The sequence below is a fragment of the Triticum aestivum genome, chromosome 3D (assembly GCF_018294505.1).
Source record: "Triticum aestivum cultivar Chinese Spring chromosome 3D, IWGSC CS RefSeq v2.1, whole genome shotgun sequence".
NCBI lineage: Eukaryota > Viridiplantae > Streptophyta > Magnoliopsida > Poales > Poaceae > Triticum > Triticum aestivum.
In genome coordinates, this window is record NC_057802.1 from 420,682,707 (window position 1) to 420,701,039 (window position 18,333).

Here is an 18,333-nt window from a genome sequence, read left to right on the forward strand (position 1 = left end):
GCCCAATCCCTCCATCATTGCTTCGAGATCGGATGTACCAGGCCCCGAACTCGCCGCTGCTTTCGCCATGTTTTCTCTTGCCCATGGTTGCTTCTGTCCGCGGGTGGTAGGGGCCCCAACGATCCCGTTCCCCACACCACTGCCAGGCCCCGACGACCCAACAGTCACCGGCATGGAGGGGGGAAACGCGGGGAAGAGCAGATCTCTACGATGGGAGCAAAGTCGCCGCCGAGAGGAGAGGAAACCCTAACGAGACGGGAGACTCGTTCGCTACCGGATAAAAAAATAGTGTAGCTATCTCCTTCATGAAGCACTACTCAAAAAAAGAGACTGGCTCAAGCATAATATTACAAATGGGCCCACTAAATCTAGCAGCCCAAAACTCCAGCTTGTTTTAGTTCGGCCCAGAAGTAGGCCCATTGCGGCAGAAGAAATGGATTCATCGCACTGGTTCTGTCCACAAGCACACCGCACACTCGGCCATTTCCGGCAGTTCCCCACCTAACCCTCATCGAGAGCAATGGCGGCGGAGGAGAAGCAAGAGATGGGAGCGGGAGCAGCGCCGGGAGAGAAGGGACCGACGACCGGGGACAAGGCGATGGGGAAGACGGGAGCGACGGAGGAGATGAAGGGAGACGCGGCCGCGGATAAGCAGAAGGGGTCGACGGCGGAGAAGGAAGAGAAGGGAGCGACGGCCGGGGATGAGGAAAAGGGGGACGAGGAGGAGGAGGCGGAGCAAAAGGGAGAGAATCAGTCGGCGTCGGCGAAGAGGGGGCATAAGAAGAAGGCGGAAGCAGAGGAGACTGCGGCGGAGAATGGGGCGGCGGCGACGGAGAGGGAAAGAAGGGAGCGACAAAGTTTTAGCAGAACGAAGGGACAACGGCCGGAGGAGAAGGGAGCGATGGAAGAGGTGGCCGGCAAAAAAGAGATCTTTTTCTTCAAGGCCAGTGCTGTCATCACCTTGGAGAGCTCGGATGGGATGCTGTTCACGGTGTCGGAGGAGGCGGCACGGCTGTCCGTGCCCCTCGCCGACATGATCGACCAGGGCTGCGCCGAAGGCATCATCCAGCTACCCAACGTGGACGCCACGGCCCTCGCCACGGTGATCGAGTACTGCAACAAGCACGCCGACGCCGCCTCTGCCAACAGCCGCGCCAATGAGGGCGGCAGCAGCTGCAACTCCGAGGCATCCGTGGAGGCGCTGATGGAGTGGGACCGCAAGCTCGTCGACGGCCTCAGCCAGGACGCCCTCTGCGACGTCATCATCGCCGCTAAGTTCCTCCGCATCAAGGGGCTCTTCGACGCTGCCTGCCAGAAGGTCGCCGTCGTGGACATGGTCAATTCCAAGACCCCCGGGCAGATGCACCAGATAGAGGAGGAAGACATGTGCACATGGTTCTCTGGACTTACTCCCTTTTCTGAGAAGGGGACGGCGGCAGCGGAGGGGGCAAGAACCAATGGTCAACGGCCGGAGGAGAAGGGAGCGATGGCAGAGGAGAAGGAGCAGGTTGCTGGCGAAAACGACACATTTTTCTTCAGGGCCAGCGGAAAAATCATCACCTTAAAGAGCTCGGATGGGATGCTGTTCAAGGTGTCGGAGGCTGCAGCACGGCTGTCCGTGGTCCTCGCCGACATGATCGACCAGGACTGCGCCAAAGGCATCATCCAGCTGCCCAATGTGGACGCCAGGGCCCTCGCCACGGTGATTGAATACTGCAATGAGCACGCCGACGCCACCGCCACCGCCAATCCCGACGCCAACCACGGTGTCGCTGAGGGCAGCAGCAGCTGCAACTCCGAGGCATCCAGTGAGGTGCTGAAGGAGTGGGACCGCAAGCTTGTCGACGGCCTCAGCCAGGACGCCCTCTACGACCTCATCATGGCCGTCAACTTCCTCCACATCAAGGGACTCCTCGACGCTGCCTGCCAGAAGGTCGCCGACATGATCAAGGGCAAGAGCGTGGAGCAGACGCGCAAGATGTTCGGCATCGCCACCGACTTCACCGAGGAGGAGGAGGAGGAACTGCGTAAAGAGAGTCCATGGGCCTTCGAGTAAGAGCCATTTAATTCTAATGGTAACATCTCACTGTATCTGGTGGCTTAGTGGTTCTGTTCTGCCTCCTTTATCACTAATTTCCTAGTGGTCTTTGTCAAAGATTATAGGAGTAAGGTCAACTTGATTCGTCTTTCACGTGCTAAACCTTTTTCATTTCATTCTGTCGAAGAAGTTTGGGATCAAATTTGTGTTTAAAGCTTTGAACTACATGCTTCAAGTGGATGAATGAGTTAACCTGAATTACCTGACATTTCTCACCAGCCCCATGAATTGCTATTGAATTTCTTCAGCTACTCTTGATCGAAGGTGGTGTCGATAGTACTATTCTTGATCTGCTTATCTGAATTTGAAAGTTTCCTCAAAATGCATGTTATGCCTTGCCCATTTTCTTGCAGCTGGCAATACCATACCATGATTGCTCATTCTCTGCGGTTGTTCTTGTATAAAGTTGCAGTGAATATTTGAAAGGCTTGCAGTGAATGGCACATCCTGATGTTTATGTCACTGATTAGAGATACCATGAATTGCTCTCTGTCTGTGTTGGACTTTTCTTTGATTGAGCATGAGTGAATAGCATATATATCCTGATCCCATGCAATTGGTGAGTTTCTTATCCCACATTGGATTGTGTGTTTTGCTTGACTACATTTGGCTGAAGAATATAGGTCCAGTAAGTATTCTGGTAGTAATTTTGGCATGTGGCTCATGCGTCTTAGTTTTTCTAAACTATGTATTCTTTTCAAACTAACCTTATAAGTCAACTGTCACCATGTAACGGATAAGGATATTGTCTTGTTCTTATTTTGAGTATGATTCAGCTCATACTATGCTTGGTTTTCAGTATGGTCTTATTATTTTCTTCTGTATTTCGATGAGGACATACTGTTTTTTTTTCTTTTTTCCTTTGAGCTTGCATCTTCTAGCTAGTATTAAGCTGCGTGTATCATTTGCGATGCGTAAACTCGGACCCAAATGTTAAAGAAATTAACTATACAGTCAGGGAACATGCCTCATACTGGTGATGCTAGTACTACCATTATTTCTTCCTGGTACATGTTTATTTCTGTTTCTCGCTCTTGATGTCCTTTCAGAGGAACTAGTAGAGTTGAGCGCGCTTTGCTGTGCCGTTGGTGTTATTGGAATTTCATAATTTATTTACTCCCTCTATTTCAAAATATTAGATGCATTAGTTTTGGAAAAGCCAAAACTCTTCAAGTTTGATTAAATTTGTAGATAAATATATCAATATCGATAATATCAAATCGGTGTCATTTGATTTATCATGAAATGAAATTTTTATATTTTATTTATTTAGTATTGTGGAAGTCGATTCTTTTGGCTCTGAATTTGGTCAATGTTAAAGAAATTTGTCTTTTCAAAAAAACTAATACACCTTATATTTTTTAACCGACGGAGTATTTCGTTTGGCAAGTTGGAGAAACGATGGAGTGTGTTTTATTTTCATTTATAATGCGGTGTTTTTGGTGGGCCTTTTGCAGTGTGATTCTAGGTTATCTGCTAATCAACCCATACTTATGTGAGAAAATTTTCTACGTCGATGGCTGCATGTACTATATTTGTGTTACAACATTACATGTTTGTGCTTCTTTTTTCTATGTGGCGAGAGGGTGCGTGGGTTGATATGTTTTTATATGCTGGTTATTGTTGATTGATTTGAAAAAACCGTTGACCCGCTCAAAATGTGATCTAAATTTAAAATTGAATACCTCAAACAAATGGGAGAGCTTCAAAATTAGGGAGTGTAGCGAATTAAAAAAATAGAATGAGAAAGCTCATTAAAAAATTGTTGACCCGGTCAAATAAAGCGGCCCAAGTTAAATTAAAGACCTCAATTGATTACGAAGCCTCTAAACTTAGGGAGAGGATAGATAGATAGACGAGTGACCCAATTCTATTTCCTTGAGAAATTGTTGACTGTCAAAATTGGGTGACCCAATTTTAAGTGGATACCTCAATTGAATGCATCTTTATTTTTATTGAAAAGAAAATGAAGAATTCTATGCGAGCAGTGCGGAATTAACAGAACTGAGCACACAGTCCCTGAGTATACTTGGGCTAGCAAGCCAGACAGAGCTGGAAAGTTGTCTGCTACGTCTGGCCCACGAAGTGAATGTCTTATCCTGATATTATTTTTCAGTAATTTTTGATCAACCCAGTAGATTGCTCTTTCTCTGTCCAGTGTGTTGTACTATTCCTGATTAATTTTTTGTTGTAGCGAGTATCGGAGATTTGCTTGCGCAAAGTTACTATTGTTCCCCCAATGCATGTCATGTCTTGCTCAACTCCTGCAATCTCTGCAGCTCTGCTTGTGCAGTGATTTTTTTTTACTATAATTGCATGATATATTCTGAATTCTGCCAATCCCATGCATGGATTACTCAAGCTCTCCAAACATTGAAGGTGTGTCCTAGCTAGCTAGTAGTACTCATGATCTGCTTGCATGAAGCAATTGTACATTCCTGCAATTCATGCCATGCATATTCGATCCCATGATTACTCCATCTCTGGTGTTCTTCTTGCGTGAACATTAAGTGAATATTTCATCCAAAATTTAATTTCGACGCATTTTTTTCAATTGCATTATGTTAACGAATTGGAAGATCGTTCTGTTTCTGTTGTCTGTTGTAACAGATTATACAATGCATGGTTTCGTTTTTGTAGGTTATACAACAATGCATTGTATAACCTATTTGAACCATAGTAGTGTTCATTTTTGTAGGTTATAAAATGCATGACCTAGAAGGAGACCGGAAGTTTGACCACAAGCTGACGGGATTTTTCCTTAGCGCTCCGCTTCCCCGCTCCCCGAGCCCCGGCGCCCGCCACTCCGGCGGCGGCGTCCACCGCCCCTCGCGCCGTCGGCCACTCCGGCCCCGGCGCCCCCCTCTCCCGCCGACCGGCCGCTCCGGCCCCGGCGTCCACTCCCCCCTCTCCTCCTCCCCCCATGGCCATGGCCTCCCCCCGCTGGGGTGACGTGTCCTCGTCGGAGGATGAAGACCGCGGCCACCGGCGCTCCTACTGCGAGGTCTTGAGGAGCTGCTCGCCGCCGCTGGGGCCTTCCTCGCCTCGCCCCCCCCCCCTCCCCTCCTGCTCCGGCTCCCTGCGCCACTCCCCCCGCCTCGACCCGGGATGCCGCTCCGCGCCTGGCCTCCGTCGTCGTCCGCGAGGAGGAGCCGCGTCCAGATCGCCGCGGCGGATGGCAGACCGCTGGCCGCAAGCGCCGCAGGCCGCGTCGTCGCCAGGCCCTCCCCCCTCCCGTCCATGAACATCCGTGTGGACCTTGTTGGAAATATGCCCTAGAGGCAATAATAAATGGTTATTATTATATTTCTTTGTTCATGATAATTGTCTATTGTTCATGCTATAATTGTATTGTCCGGAAATCGTAATACATGTGTGAATACATAGACCACAACGTGTCCCTAGTAAGCCTCTAGTTGACTAGCTCGTTGATCAACAGATAGTCATGGTTTCCTGACTATGGACATTGGATGTCATTGATAACGGGATCACATCATTAGGAGAATGATGTGATGGACAAGACCCAATCCTAAGCATAGCATAAAAGATCGTGTAGTTTCGTTTGCTAGAGCTTTTCCAATGTCAAGTATCTTTTCCTTAGACCATGAGATCGTGCAACTCCCGGATACCGTAGGAGTGCTTTGGGTGTGCCAAACGTCACAACGTAACTGGGTGACTATAAAGGTGCACTACGGGTATCTCCGAAAGTGTCTGTTGGGTTGGCACGGATCGAGACTGGGATTTGTCACTCCGTGTGACGGAGAGGTATCTCTGGGCCCACTCGGTAATGCATCATCATAATGAGCTCAATGTGACTAAGGCGTTAGTCACGGGATCATGCATTGCGGTACGAGTAAAGAGACTTGCCGGTAACGAGATTGAACAAGGTATTGGGATACCGACGATCGAATCTCGGGCAAGTAACATACCGATTGACAAAGGGAATTGCATACGGATTGATTGAATCCTCGACACCGTGGTTCATCCGATGAGATCATCGTGGAACATGTGGGAGCCAACATGGGTATCCAGATCCCGCTGTTGGTTATTGACCGGAGAGGCGTCTCGGTCATGTCTGCATGTCTCCCGAACCCGTAGGGTCTACACACTTAAGGTTCGGTGACGCTAGGGTTGTAGAGATATATGTATGCGGAAACCCGAAAGTTGTTCGGAGTCCCGGATGAGATCCCGGACGTCACGAGAGGTTCCGGAATGGTCCGGAGGTGAAGAATTATATATAGGAAGTCCAGTTTCGGCCACCGGAAAAGTTTCGGGGGTTACCGGTATTGTACCGGGACCACCGAAAGGGTCCCGGGGGTCCACCGGGTGGGGCCACCTATCCCGGAGGGCCCCGTGGGCTGAAAGTGGAAGGAAACCAGCCCTTAGTGGGCTGGGGCGCCCCCCTTGGGCCTCCCCCCATGCGCCTAGGGTTGGGAACCCTAAGGGGGGGAGCTTCCCCCTTGCCTTGGGGGGCAAGGCACCCCTTTCCACTCCTTGGCCGCCGCCCCCCCCCCCCCAACCCTAGATGGGTTTTGGCCGGCCCCCCTCCCAAGGGGGCCTATATAAAGGGGGGGAGGGAGGGCAGCAATACACAGCCTTGGGCGCCTCCCTCCTCCCCTGCAACACCTCTCTCTCTCTCTCGCAGAAGCTCGGTGAAGCCCTGCCGGAGACCCGCTACATCCACCACCACGCCGCCGTGCTGTTGGATCTCCATCAACCTCTCCTTTCCCCTTGCTGGATCAAGAAGGAGGAGACGTTGCTGCACCGTACGTGTGTTGAACGCGGAGGTGCCGTCCGTTCGGCACTCGGTCATCAGTGATTTGGATCACGGCGAGTACGACTCCGTCATCCACGTTCATTGGAACGTTTCCGCTCGCGATCTACAAGGGTATGTAGATGCACTCCTTTCCCCTCGTTGCTAGTAGACTCCATAGATGCATCTTGGTGAGCGTAGGAAAATTTTAAATTATGCTACGATTCCTAACAGTGGCATCATGAGCCAGGCCTATGCGTAGTTACTATGCACGAGTAGAACACAAAGCAGTTGTGGGCGTTGAGTTTGCCAATTCTTCTTGCCGCTACTAGTCGTTTCTTGTTTCGGCGGCATTGTAGGATGAAGCGGCCCGGACCGACCTTACACGTACGCTTACGTGAGACTGGTTCCACCGACTGACATGCACTAGTTGCATAAGGTGGCTAGCGGGTGTCTGTCTCTCCTACTTTAGTCGGAACGGATTCGATGAAAAGGGTCCTTATGAAGGGTAAATAGAAATTGGCAAATCACGTTGTGGTCATACGTAGGTAAGAAAACGTTCTTGCTAGAAACCTACAAACCACGTAAAAACTTGCAACAACAATTAGAGGACGTCTAACTTGTTTTTGCAGCAAGTGCTATGTGATGTGATATGGCCAGAAGATGCGATGAATGATATATGTGATGTATGAGATTGATCATATTCTTGTAATAGGAATCATGACTTGCATGTCGATGAGTATAACAACCGGCAGGAGCCATAGGAGTTGTCTTTATTATTTTGCATGACATGCGTGTCATTGAATAACGCCATGTAAATTACTTTAGTTTGTTGCTAAACGCGTTAGCCATACAAGTAGAAGTAATCGTTGGCATGACGACTTCATGAAGACACAATGATGGAGATCATGGTGTCATGCCGGTGACGAAGATGATCATGGTGCCCCGAAGATGGAGATCAAAGGAGCATGATGATATTGGCCATATCATGTCACTATTTGATTGCATGTGATGTTTATCATGTTTTTGCATCTTATTTGCTTAGAACGACGGTAGTAAGTAAGATGATCCCTTATAATAATTTCAAGAAAGTGTTCACCCTAACTGTGCACCGTTGCGAACGTTCGTTGTTTCGAAGCACCACGTGATGATCGGGTGTGATAGATTCTAACGTTCGAATACAACGGGTGTTGACGAGCCTAGCATGTACAGACATGGCCTCGGAACACAGGCAATACACTTAGGTTGACTTGACGAGCCTAGCATGTACAGACATGGCCTCGGAACACGGAGGACCGAAAGGTCGAGCATGAGTCGTATAGAAGATACGATCAACATGGAGATGTTCACCGATCTTGACTAGTCCGTCTCACGTGATGATCGGACACGGCCTAGTTGAATTCGGATCATGTTTCACTTAGATGACTAGAGGGATGTCTATCTGAGTGGGAGTTCATTAAATAATTTGATTAGATGAACTTAATTATCATGAACTTAGTCTAAAATCTTTACACTATGTCTTGTAGATCTAATGGCCAACGTTGTCCTCAATTTCAACGCGTTCCTAGAGAAAACCAAGCTGAAAGATGATGGCAGCAACTATACGGACTGGGTCCGGAACCTGAGGATCATCCTCATAGTAGCCAAGAAAGATTATGTCTTAGAAGCACCGCTAGGTGAAGCACCAATCCCAGAGAACCAAGACGTTATGAACGCTTGGCAATCACGTGCTGATGATTACTCCCTCGTTCAGTGCGGCATGCTTTACAGCCTAGAACCGGGTCTCCAAAAGCGTTTTGAGAAACATGGAGCATATGAGATGTTCGAGGAGCTGAAATTAGTTTTTCAAGCTCATGCCCGGGTCGAGAGATATGATGTCTCCGACAAGTTCTTCAGCTGTAAAATGGAGGAGAACAATTCTGTTAGTGAGCACATACTCAGAATGTCTGGGTTGCACAACCGCTTGTCTCAGTTGGGAGTTAATCTCCCGGATAACGCGGTCATTGACAGAATCCTCCAGTCGCTTCCACCAAGCTACAAGAGCTTTGTGATGAACTACAATATGCAGGGGATGGAAAAGACCATTCCCGAGGTATATTCAATGCTGAAATCAGCGGAAGGGGAGATCAGAAAAGAACATCAAGTGTTGATGGTGAATAAAACCACTAAGTTCAAGAAGGGCAAGGGTAAGAAGAACTTCAAGAAGGACGGCAAGGGAGTTGCCGCGCCCGGTAAACCAGTTACCGGGAAGAAGTCAAAGAATGGACCCAAGCCCGAGACTGAGTGCTCTTATTGCAAGGGAAGTGGTCACTGGAAGCGGAACTGCCCCAAATACTTAGCGGACAAGAAGGCCGGCAACGCCAAAGGTATATGTGATATACATGTAATTGATGTGTACCTTACCAGTACTTGTAGTAGCTCCTGGGTATTTGATACCGGTGCGGTTGCTCATATTTGTAACTCAAAACAGGAACTACGGAATAAACGGAGACTGGCGAAGGATGAGGTGACGATGCGCGTCGGGAATGGTTCCAAGGTCGATGTGATCGCCGTCGGCACGCTACCTCTGCATCTACCTACGGGATTAGTTTTAAACCTCAATAATTGTTATTTAGTGCCAGCTTTGAGCATGAACATTGTATCTGGATCTCGTTTAATTCGAGATGGCTACTCATTTAAATCCGAGAATAATGGTTGTTCTGTTTATTTGAGAAATATGTTTTATGGTCATGCCCCGCTGGTCAATGGTTTATTTTTGATGAATCTCGAACGTGATGTTACACATGTTCATAGTGTGAATACCAAAAGATGTAAAGTTGATAACGATAGTCCCACATACTTGTGGCACTGCCGCCTTGGTCACATTGGTGTCAAGCGCATGAAGAAGCTCCATGCAGATGGACTTTTGGAGTCTCTTGATTACGAATCATTTGACACGTGCGAACCATGCCTCATGGGTAAGATGACCAAGACTCCGTTCTCCGGAACAATGAAGCGAGCAACCAACTTATTGGAAATCATACATACCGATGTGTGCGGTCCAATGAGTGTTGAGGCTCGCGGAGGATATCGTTATGTTCTCACTCTCACTGATGATTTAAGTAGATATGGGTATGTCTACCTGATGAAACACAAGTCTGAAACCTTTGAAAAGTTCAAGGAATTTCAGAGTGAAGTTGAGAATCAACGTGACAGAAAAATAAAATTCTTACGATCAGATCGTGGTGGAGAATATTTAAGTCACGAATTTGGTACACACTTAAGGAAATGTGGAATAGTTTCACAACTCACGCCGCCTGGAACACCTCAGAGAAATGGTGTGTCCGAACGTCGTAATCGCACTCTATTGGATATGGTGCGATCTATGATGTCTCTTACCGATTTACCGCTCTCATTTTGGGGCTATGCTTTAGAGACTGCCGCATTCACTTTAAATAGGGCACCGTCTAAATCCGTTGAGACAACACCGTATGAATTATGGTTTGGGAAGAAACCTAAGCTGTCGTTTCTAAAAGTTTGGGGATGCGATGCTTATGTCAAGAAACTTCAACCTGAAAAGCTCGAACCCAAGTCGGAAAAATGCGTCTTCATAGGATACCCTAAGGAAACTATTGGGTATACCTTCTACCTCAGATCCGAAGGCAAGATCTTCGTTGCCAAGAACGGGTCCTTTCTGGAGAAGGAGTTTCTCTCAAAAGAATTGAGTGGGAGGAAAGTGGAACTTGATGAGGTGATAGTCACCCCTTCCGAACCGGAAAGTAGCGCAGCGCGGGAAAATGTTCCTGTGGTGCCTACACCGACTGGGGAGGAAGTTAATGATGATGATCATGAAGCTTCGGATCAAGTTACTGAACTTCGTAGGTCCACAAGGACACGTTCCGCACCATAGTGGTACGGCAACCCTGTCCTGGAAATCATGTTGTTAGACAACGGTGAACCTTCGAACTATGAAGAAGCGATGGCGGGCCCGGATTCCGACAAATGGCTAGAAGCCATGAAATCCGAGATAGAATCCATGTATGAAAACAAAGTATGGACTTTGACTGACTTGCCCGATGAGCGGCGAGCCATAGAAAACAAATGGATCTTTAAGAAGAAGACGGACGCAGATGGTAATGTGACCATCTACAAAGCTCGACTTGTCGCTAAGGGTTATCGACAAGTTCAAGGGGTTGACTACGATGAGACTTTCTCACCCGTAGCGAAGCTGAAGTCCGTCCGAATCATGTTAGCAATTGCCGCATACTATGATTATGAGATATGGCAGATGGACGTCAAAACGGCATTCCTTAACGGTTTCCTTAAGGAAGAGTTGTATATGATGCAGCCGGAAGGTTTTTTCGATCCTAAGAATGCTAACAAAGTATGCAAGCTCCAGCGCTCAATTTATGGGCTGGTGCAAGCATCTCGGAGTTGGAACATTCGCTTTGATGAGATGATCAAAGCGTTTGGGTTTACACAGACTTATGGAGAAGCCTGTGTTTACAAGAAAGTGAGTGGGAGCTCTGTAGCATTTCTCATATTATATGTGGATGACATACTATTGATGGGAAATGATATAGAATTCTTGGAAAGTATAAAGGCCTATTTGAATAAGTGTTTTTCAATGAAGGACCTTGGAGAAGCTGCTTATATATTAGGCATCAAGATCTATAGAGATAGATCAAGACGCCTCATTGGTCTTTCACAGAGTACATACCTTGACAAGATATTGAAGAAGTTCAGTATGGATCAGTCCAAGAAGGGGTTCTTGCCTGTATTGCAAGGTGTGCAATTGAGCATGGCTCAATGCCCGACCACGGCAGAAGATATAGAAAAGATGAGTGTCATCCCCTATGCCTCGACCATAGGGTCTATTATGTATGCCATGCTGTGTACCAGACCTGATGTAAACCTTGCCGTAAGTTTGGTAGGAAGATACCAAAGTAATCCCGGCATGGAACACTGGACAGCGGTCAAGAATATCCTGAAGTACCTGAAAAGGACTAAGGATATGTTTCTCGTTTATGGAGGTGACGAAGAGCTCGTCGTAAAGGGTTACGTCGACGCTAGCTTCGACACAGATCTGGATGACTCGAAGTCACAAACCGGATACGTGTATATTTTGAATGGAGGAGCAGTAAGCTGGTGCAGTTGCAAGCAAAGCGTCGTGGCGGGATCTACATGTGAAGCGGAGTACATGGCAGCCTCGGAGGCAGCACAGGAAGCAGTCTGGATGAAGGAGTTCATTACCGACCTAGGGGTGATTCCCAATGCGTCGGGCCTGATGACTCTCTTCTGTGACAACACTGGAGCTATTGCCCTTGCGAAGGAGCCCAGGTTTCACAGGAAGACCAGGCATATCAAGCGTCGCTTCAACTCCATTCGTGAAAGTGTTCAAAATGGAGACATAGATATTTGTAAAGTACATACGGACCTGAATGTAGCAGATCCGTTGACTAAACCTCTCCCTAGGGCAAAACATGATCAACACTAGGACGCAATGGGTGTTCGATTCATCACAATGTAACTAGATTATTGACTCTAGTGCAAGTGGGAGACTGTTGGAAATATGCCCTAGAGGCAATAATAAATGGTTATTATTATATTTCTTTGTTCATGATAATAGTCTATTGTTCATGCTATAATTGTATTGTCCGGAAATCATAATACATGTGTGAATACATAGACCACAATATGTCCCTAGTAAGCCTCTAGTTGACTAGCTCGTTGATCAACAGATAGTCATGGTTTCCTGACTATGGACATTGGATGTCATTGATAACGGGATCACATCATTAGGAGAATAATGTGATGGACAAGACCCAATCCTAAGCATAGCATAAAAGATCGTGTAGTTTCGTTTGCTAGAGCTTTTCCAAATGTCAAGTATCTTTTCCTTAGACCATGAGATCGTGCAACTCCCGGATACCGTAGGAGTGCTTTGGGTGTGCCAAACGTCACAACATAACTGGGTGACTATAAAGGTGCACTACGGGTATCTCCGAAAGTGTCTGTTGGGTTGGCACGGATCGAGACTAGGATTTGTCACTCCGTGTGACGGAGAGGTATCTCTGGGCCCACTCGGTAATGCATCATCATAATGAGCTCAATGTGACTAAGGCGTTAGTCACGGGATCATGCATTGCGGTACGAGTAAAGAGACTTGCCGGTAACGAGATTGAACAAGGTATTGGGATACCGACGATCGAATCTCGGGCAAGTAACATACCGATTGACAAAGGGAATTGCATACGGATTGATTGAATCCTCGACACCGTGGTTCATCCGATGAGATCATCGTGGAACATGTGGGAGCCAACATGGGTATCCAGATCCCGCTGTTGGTTATTGACCGGAGAGGCGTCTCGGTCATGTCTGCATGTCTCCCGAACCCGTAGGGTCTACACACTTAAGGTTCGGTGACGCTAGGGTTGTAGAGATATATGTATGCGGAAACCCGAAAGTTGTTCGGAGTCCCGGATGAGATCCCGGACATCACGAGAGGTTCCGGAATGGTCCGGAGGTGAAGAATTATATATAGGAAGTCCAGTTTCGGCCACTGGGAAAGTTTCGGGGGTTACCGGTATTGTACCGGGACCACCGGAAGGGTCCCGGGGGTCCACCGGGTGGGGCCACCTATCCCGGAGGGCCCCGTGGGCTGAAAGTGGAAGGGAACCAGCCCTTAGTGGGCTGGGGCGCCCCCCTTGGGCCTCCCCCCATGCGCCTAGGGTTGGGAACCCTAAGGGGGGGAGCTTCCCCCTTGCCTTGGGGGTCAAGGCACCCCTTTCCACTCCTTGGACGCCGGCCCCCCTCCCAAGGGGGCCTATATAAAGGGGGGAGGGAGGGCAGCAATACACAGCCTTGGGCGCCTCCCTCCTCCCCTGCAACACCTCTCTCTCTCGCAGAAGCTCGGTGAAGCCCTGCCGGAGACCCGCTACATCCACCACCACGCCGTCGTGCTGTTGGATCTCCATCAACCTCTCATTTCCCCTTGCTGGATCAAGAAGGAGGAGACGTTGCTGCACCGTACGTGTGTTGAACGCGGAGGTGCCGTCCGTTCGGCACTCGGTCATCGGTGATTTGGATCACGGCGAGTACGACTCCGTCATCCGCGTTCATTGGAACGCTTCCGCTCGCGATCTACAAGGGTATGTAGATGCACTCCTTTCCCCTCGTTGCTAGTAGACTCCATAGATGCATCTTGGTGAGCGTAGGAAAATTTTAAATTATGCTACGATTCCCAACAGACCTGCCACCGGATCTTGCGGGCCTGTGCTTCAACTGCCTCAGCGAAGAGCACGTCGCCGGCATGTGCACAAACGAGCGGGTCTGCCTCAGGTGCAGGCAGCCCGGCCACATCGCGCGCGAGTGCCGCGCCCCCCGCTCCCGCTCCCCTCCGTTGGTGAGTTCCCGCCCCGTCCGTGAGCGCCTCGGCCCCCGCGTCGGGCCGCCCCCGTCCCCTTCCCCCTCCCCGCCCGCGTTGTCTCCCCATCGCGCGCCTGCTCCCGCCCCGCAGTGAGCCACGCCAGTTCACGCTCGCCTGGGAACTGCGGCCCATGCGGCCGGCAGGCTTCCCTCGGAGCACGGCGGCTCTGCTGGGGGTGCTGGGCGGCCGCAACAGCGCGGGATGCCAGCGAACGCTCGCCTGGGCCCTTCAGTGCCTCCCACTGACAGGGTGCCCTCGGAGCGGACGCTGGGCAGGGCGCCGGAGGTGGGCGAGTCCAGTAGGCGGGTGCGGCCGGGTTCTCCGTCTGCGAGGCCCGAGGTTGAGCGCTACATCGTTCCGCGCACGGCGGAGGTCTCGGCTGCTGAGGAGGCTCTGCGCTGGAGTTTGGTCGCTACTGCTATGGGTGGAAGGCCGCGGATTGCCCCAAGCGCAGTCACCGCGGCCGTCGAGGCGGCGGTGCCGGCTGCGGTTGATGCCTTCACCGTGCATCGGTTCTGGCCGGCCGATTTTCTGCTCGTCTTCGATTCTAGGGCGGCGAGGGATGTAGTGGCCTCCGTGAACGAGGCACACGGACGTGGTTTCTCCCTGAGATTCGCTCCCTGGAACCGGCAGCTGCAGGCGACGCGCCGTCAGTTCCATTATCGGGTCCGTGTGGAGATGGTTGGGGTGCCGCCGCATGTCTGGAGCCGAGCCACCGCGCAGATCGTGCTTGGCTCGGCGGCGTGGGTGGAGCGGCTTGGCACACTGACGGCCAACATGGCAAACTTGGGTAGCTTTGAGGCGTACGCTTGGACCGATGATCCCTCGCTGCTGCCCAAGGAGAAGATCATCCTCGTTGAGGAACCGGACGAGGCCATGGATGTGGAGCTGGCGGATGGGCTCGTCCTGCCGGCGGAGGCGCTCGTGCCGCTGGACAAGGCCATGCTCGAGTATTCGATCACGGTGCACCTGGTTAGCACTGAGAACACGGCTCAAAGTTCCGGGCCTTCTTCCGGCGATGATGGCAATGACGATGAGGAGTTCGATCACCCGGCCGCAGATCCTGATGGCCCGGGCGGCGCGCGTCACACGCGGCGGCGTTTCACGTACACCAGGGGCGTGCGGGATGGAGATGGAGGCCGGCGGCGGCCACCGGCTCGTCGTGGAGATGCCAATGGGCATAGGAGGGTGGCTGTCGATCTGCCAACGATGGTGGTTCCATGGTCACCGCGGCCTGGTGCTGCGCAAGGGTCGGCGTCGGTTGGCATGGCAAATGGGCAGGCTCCGGTTCAGATCGAGCTGCCTGACAGTGGTACGGCGCAAGCACCCGCGCCTGGCGAGCAGGTATCGATGGAAGCTCCTGGGCCGGACCGGCATGCGGCTGGCATGACGGCGCCGCTGGTGCCGGAGGCGATGACGGAGCGCTTGGAGACGGCGCCGGTGACTGATGGTGGCGTGGTGGAGCTGGCCACCGTCACCGAGCCCGCCCAACGCTCGGTTGACGTCGTGGGGCATGTGGTCACGGCCCCGGTCCACATTCCGCTTTTGACCTGGCGGGATAAGGCTGGGCCCCCGGCGGCTGACGACCTAGGCGGTTGCTCGACCCCGCTTTTGGCCAGGCCGGGGGGGAGCAGGCGCGCAGACGAGGGGAACTCGACACGTGACCCTGGCGGGGCCAGAGAGGATTTGGGTTGCGCGCCCAGTCCGCAAGTGGGCAGTTCAAACTGCTGGCTTCTTTCGCCTGGCGCGGGGAGCGAGGATCAAGATTTGAATATGTCTGCTTCCACGCCCAGTTGGAGCAGCGCTCGGTCAGGCTGGGGTTCCCCTTGCGCGGGAAACATGCAGGTGGGGACGTTGGAGACCTTCGCCGTCAGCCTCTCTGGCTCGACTGGCGGTGATGCGCAGGATTCTATCTCAGGCTCGATTTCTCGGTTCAGGGCGCGGTACAAGATAAAGGTCACTCCAATCCTATCCAGGCCCAAGGCAACGAGGTGGAAGCGCAAGCGCAGGACCCCTCCAAGCACGGTACGGCGCAGCCTGCGCATCAATGGGCGGCTGGCTAGTGGGGCTTCGGTGAAAACGCAGCAGCGTACGCTCATGGTACAGCTTGGGATTGCACGTGAGGGCGAGGTGATTGGCGACGCGGCCATGCAGGCGTATATTGAGCTCTTCTCTAGGCCGCTACAGCAGGCGCATATCGCGGCCATTGTTGGCCTTTTTGGTTGGCAAGCCGATGTTTTGCCTCTCGGGAGGGATGTGGGGAAGGTAGCACTTTAGGTGCTGCCCCCTTGGTTGCTCGTAGGCCTTCTCTATGGCTGATCCGAGCCAGGTTGTGGTGGTGTGGAATGTACGCGGGATGAACAACCCGGCGAAACGCGTTGCTATAAATAATGTCATTTCGGGCTCGGGAGCGAGTGTTGTCTGCCTTCAGGAAACAAAAATCCAAGACATGACCCCTGCACTTGTGCGGCAATGCCTTGGGCCGGCATTCGATCAGTTCTTCTACGCGCCTGCGGTGGGGACGCGCGGTGGCGTTATGTTGGCAGCCAAGTCGAGTGGTGTGCAGCTTTCAAACCCCCATGTCATGGACAATTCGGTCACGGCATGGGTGCAATGTCTTGAGTCGGTTGGTTGGTGGTTCACCGAGGTGTACGGGCCCCAGGAGGACGCGGAGAAGATCGTTTTCATGTAGGAGCTTAGGGAGATCCTGGGTTTACATGCAGGTCCCTGGATGCTCTCCGGTGATTTCAACCTGATTGCGGACCCGTCCGACAAGAGCAACGACAGAATAAATAGGCAGATGATGGGGCGGTTTAGGAGATGCATCTCGGACTTGGACATGCATGAGGTCTACCTTAACGGCAGGAGGTACACCTGGTCGAACAAGCGCACAGCGCCCACGTTGGAGAAGTTGGACAGAGTGCTTGTGTCTGGAGTGGGAGGCCCTATACCCAGCATCGTTCCTCTCTGCGCTCAGCACGGGTGTTTCCGACCACTGTCCGTTGCACCTGGTGCTTGAGGCCAACTTGCGGAGAGGTCGGCGATTTCACTTCGAGTCCTTTTGGACGAAGATAGACGGTTTCCAGGACGTGGTTCAGTCGGCGTGGAGCAGTCAGCCGTGGGTGCGGAATCCTTTCAAGAGACTTGCGGCCAAGCTAAAGGCTACGGCCAAGTGCTTGGCCAGTTGGAGCAACAAGTATGTCGGAAGTATCAAGCAGCAAATTCGTATCGCCAATGAGGTCATCTTGCGACTCGATGTCGCCATGGAGAGTCGTGTCCTTACGGTGGAGGAAATGGAGCTCAGGAGGCTGCTCAAGCATAAGCTGTTGGGTTTGGCTTCGCTTGAGCGCACGATCGCTAGGCAGCGGTCTAGGGTTCTGAGGCTGCGGGAGGGGGATGCGTGCACGCAATATTTTCATGCCCACGCTAGTCACCGTCATCGAAAAACTACATCCCCAAGCTTCGGGTGGACGGAGTTTTGACTGCTGACCACGAGGTTATGGCCGAGGCCGTGGACTCCTTCTTCTCCCATTTGCTTGGGGAGTCTGTTGAGAGGGATTTCACGCTCAACTTGGAGGAAATTGGTATGCCACGTAAGGTTCTAGATCATTTGGACCGTGATTTCACTGAGGAGGAAGTTTTGGCTGCGGTGCGTGCGCAAGGCTTGGATAAAGCACCGGGGCCCGACGGGTTCCCGGCCAGGTTTTATGTGGCTTGTTGGTCGGTCATTAAGGACGACATGATGGAGGCGTTCGGTTCCCTACAGAGACTGGATTTTCGTGGTCTCACGTCCATTAATCAGGCCTTCATCACTTTGCTACCCAAGACGGCAGCCGCGATGGAGATCCGGGAGTTCCGACCCATTAGCTTGATACATAGTTTCCCGAAGCTTGTGGCGAAGGTGTTGGCTATTCGGTTGGCCAAGGAGATGCCGGACTTGGTCGGGGCGCACCAGAGCGCGTTCATCAAGGGGAGATGGCTCCATGACAATTATATGATGGTGCAAGGGCTGGCTAGGAAGCTACATGCCACTAAGAAGGATGCGGTGATGCTCAAGCTAGATATTACGAAGGC

General features: G+C 51.3%; 1 protein-coding gene across 1 annotated transcript; it reads left to right on the forward strand.

The window, feature by feature from the left end:
- The first annotated feature begins 459 nt into the window (after nucleotides 1-459).
- Nucleotides 460-2,345, forward strand: LOC123074812 (uncharacterized). Its single transcript, XM_044497554.1, has one exon. It carries the CDS (start codon nucleotides 521-523, stop codon nucleotides 2,054-2,056), a length of 1,536 nt encoding a protein of 511 aa, XP_044353489.1. The 5' UTR covers nucleotides 460-520; the 3' UTR covers nucleotides 2,057-2,345.
- Nucleotides 2,346-18,333: the final 15,988 nt, after the last annotated feature.